This window comes from Monopterus albus, unplaced genomic scaffold (assembly GCF_001952655.1).
Source record: "Monopterus albus unplaced genomic scaffold, M_albus_1.0 scaffold157.1, whole genome shotgun sequence".
NCBI lineage: Eukaryota > Metazoa > Chordata > Actinopteri > Synbranchiformes > Synbranchidae > Monopterus > Monopterus albus.
In genome coordinates this window covers 613,216-616,505 of record NW_018128037.1, presented here as the reverse complement: position 1 = coordinate 616,505, position 3,290 = coordinate 613,216, and the positions used below count along the sequence as shown (strand labels likewise).

General features: G+C 40.2%; 1 protein-coding gene across 1 annotated transcript in view; it reads left to right on the top strand.

Annotated features, from left to right (window-relative positions):
* LOC109968645 (piggyBac transposable element-derived protein 4-like) overlaps positions 1-3,290 on the top strand; it is a 34,473-nt gene that overhangs the window by 10,014 nt on the left and 21,169 nt on the right. Inside the window, 1 exon segment of the mRNA XM_020615049.1 lies at positions 1,144-1,439. Within this exon segment, the coding sequence (XP_020470705.1) occupies positions 1,144-1,439 (296 nt within the window).

Genomic DNA, 3,290 nt, shown 5'->3' with positions numbered 1-3,290 from the left:
CCATGCACATTCCCACCAACCTCTAGAAATGTAACAAGCTGATTTTTTAATAGTACTGTTATCATCATTATTGTTTTTTTTATTTACTTCCCCTCCTTTTCCCTTTCTTGCATTTCATAGACTGCATAAGTTGGAAATACCCACACTTCACACACTACAACCTCGTTAAACACTCTATATCCTTTTGTATTGTCATGTAACTGTTGTCTTGTCTCCCATGTTTGGTACTGTTTTGTTAATGTTTCTTTGTTTCAATAAAAAAAAGCAGCATTTATTTATTTAGTATTATATTTAATCATTATTATCTGCTGCACTTACCACTGCCTTGCTTTCTTTTCTCCTCTTCCTCTTTTTTCTTCTCATTTTTCACTCCCAGAGGGATAACTTCTCCATTTTCTTTGAGTGGCTTTTGTTGTTGCCAATAGACCTGTTTGTGTACAGAGAATCATGCACTCAGCATGCCACTTGCAATCTGAGTGAAAGGTGGGACCCCCTTAGGGAGGTCAGGTCTCCTACTGTCATTGCAAACTTTGCACATAGCCACTGCTGTAGTTTAAAGTTTGTCAGCCCTCGGGGGCCCCTGGGAGGCCTGGATCCCCAAGCAGTTGCCAGGCCTGCCTGCTGGAAAGAAACGCCTCTGTAATCTGTTTGTGGCTGTGAATGTGACTGAGTGGTTTTCAGTTTCTGTTTGTCAGCTCTGCGGTGGACTGTCCAGTGTGTACCCCGCCTACTGCCCAATGTTGATGAGAGGCATAATACCCCCCACCCTCTACAGAATAAGTGCTATAGATAAAGATGGATTGACATCATAATTTTCAACTAGTGCCATAGGCTTTATCCCTTCTTGCCTTGTATTTGCTACTATTTTCCTACCAGTGGGTTCCAGGCTTTACTTTAGTTTCAGTGAGTTCATCTATTAAACCTTGTAATGTACAGTATGCATATGATTAGCGCTTGAGGGTGGCAGCTTGCTGCTGCAGCTCATGCACTCATATGAGAGTATATTATGCTTGTCTCTTTTTTCTCTCTCTCTTTTTCTTCTTTTCTTTTGAAGTACTTGTGTTTGCTGTTTTGTTTGCACTTTGGACATCAAACCTATAGAGTTTGCTGTGGTTCTTGTTCTATTTTGTTCTGTGTTTACAGCCATGATTCCGTACAGAGCTACAACCTTATTGTGTACACTAGGGATGAGCTGTTAGTGCTTTGTAACACAGTGCTGCCCTATGAGAGACCCAACATCCCCTATGAGCTGAGGAATAAGCAAGGGAGTCCTGTCAGGGCTCTACATCATGCCAGGAGGAGATGGTACAGACCTGCGTTCTCCTCCATCATTATGGGCAATGTGAGATCTCTCCCCAGTAAAACGGACAAGCTGTCAGCACTGACCCATCACCAGAGGGAGTACAGGGCGTTTAGCATCACGCTGTTTACAGATATAGGCATGCAAAGTGTTATTTTCTGCCACATTAAGTGGCCACTTTTACCGCAGCGGTTTATCATTTGTTCTGCAGCATAGCATGTGTTACAATATAATGTCTACAGGTGGCGCTCAGCCTACATTCACAGGTACAGCACCCCATGTATACACAAGCCATAGCCCATTGGCTGCTATATGAATACCTACTTAGAGGTAAAGAAAAAAGTCCTGTGTTTTTGAATGAATGAATCCCTGGATTTTTCTACAGACACAGCAGCCAGTTGTTTCTGCTGAGGGTAGTGAAGCTACTTAAGAAGAAGCTTTATTTATTGTCACTGTGACATGTACAGCAAAATTATGTTTGGAACCAAGGGCCACAGGCTGCTGCGTGTATACACGCTGCCATCACGGGCTTGGTGTCTTGCCCAAGGACATGTCAACTGCAGGCACCGAGATTCAAACCTCAAACCTTCCAGTTGAGAGACAACTGCTCTAACCACCGCACCATTGTCGCTGCACTTCTGATGCTTAAATTCAAGTGTGTTTTGTGTTTTTCTTTAATTTGAAGTCACTTTGAGCATTGCTCTTTCTTAACCACGATGTAAGAATTGCCATAATAAAACTACTCAGAGTATCTCTGAGAAAGGAAGACACAAAAACCATTACCTTAGTGAGGAGATAAAGGATGAGGAGATTCATTCTGAAAGCTCTTCTACCATAATATCTATTTATAAAGTCTCCTTTTTGCTTAATCTTAATGATGAATCTTCCATGGAGACTAAAAAGAATGATTTGTTTGAGGATTTTCAGTTCCAGATTTCAATTTGTTCATTGTAGTTATTATAAAGTGTTACCGACTAAAGTTAGTCACGGTGTTCCACAGGGCTCTGTGTTAGGTCCAATTCTCTTCACTTTATATGTAAGTCTGGGCCCAGTGTCAATGTGTGTCTACACCATCTAATCTACAAACTAGTGTTGTCACGATACTGGAATTTGTTACTTCGATACGATACCTTGAAAAATATCGATACTCTGTACCATTTTCGATACCGCGGAGAAAAAAACTGCCACAATATTAAGTGGGGAATTTTTTTTTTATTCAAAGATAAATATAACAAGTCTAGAACATGACACTGAGGTATATTTTACATGAACAAAAATGTCGTGAGGTAGTGTTCAAACGCCTCTCAGATTGCCATACATTCAAAAACCAATAAAGTGCAAGTAAAATAAAAAGTGCAATCTTTTGTATTTCCAGGTAAAATCAAATCCAAACACAGCATCACCAAAAGACTAGTATTCATGAACATCACTAGTTTTTCTCTTCCTTTAGGCAATATTATTAGGAAACATGACATAAATTTCCATTGCTACACAGATGATATTAAGTTATATTTATCTATGAACCCAGATGAATCTGATCAATTGGCCAAACTTCAATCATGTCTTAAAGACATAAAGGCCTGGATGACCTGCAATTTCTTACTTCTAAACTCTGAGAAAACTGGAGTCATTGTACTTGGGCCTGAAAATCTTAGAAATCTGCTGTGTAATCATATAGTTACTTTAGATGACATAGCTCTGGCCTCCAGTACTACTGTGAGGAATCTTGGAGTCATTTTTGATCAGGATATGTCCTTTAAGTCACACATAAACCAAGTCTGTAGAACTGCCTTCTTTCACCTGTGCAATATCGCAAAAATCAGGAGCATCCTGTCTCAGAGTGATGCTGAAAAACTGGTCCATGCATTTATTACTTCCAGGCTGAACTACTCTAACTCTTTACTATCAGGATGTCCCAATAGTTCCCTAAAATGCCTCCAGTTAATCCAAAATGCTGCAGCCAGAGTACTGACAGGAACTAGCAAGAGAG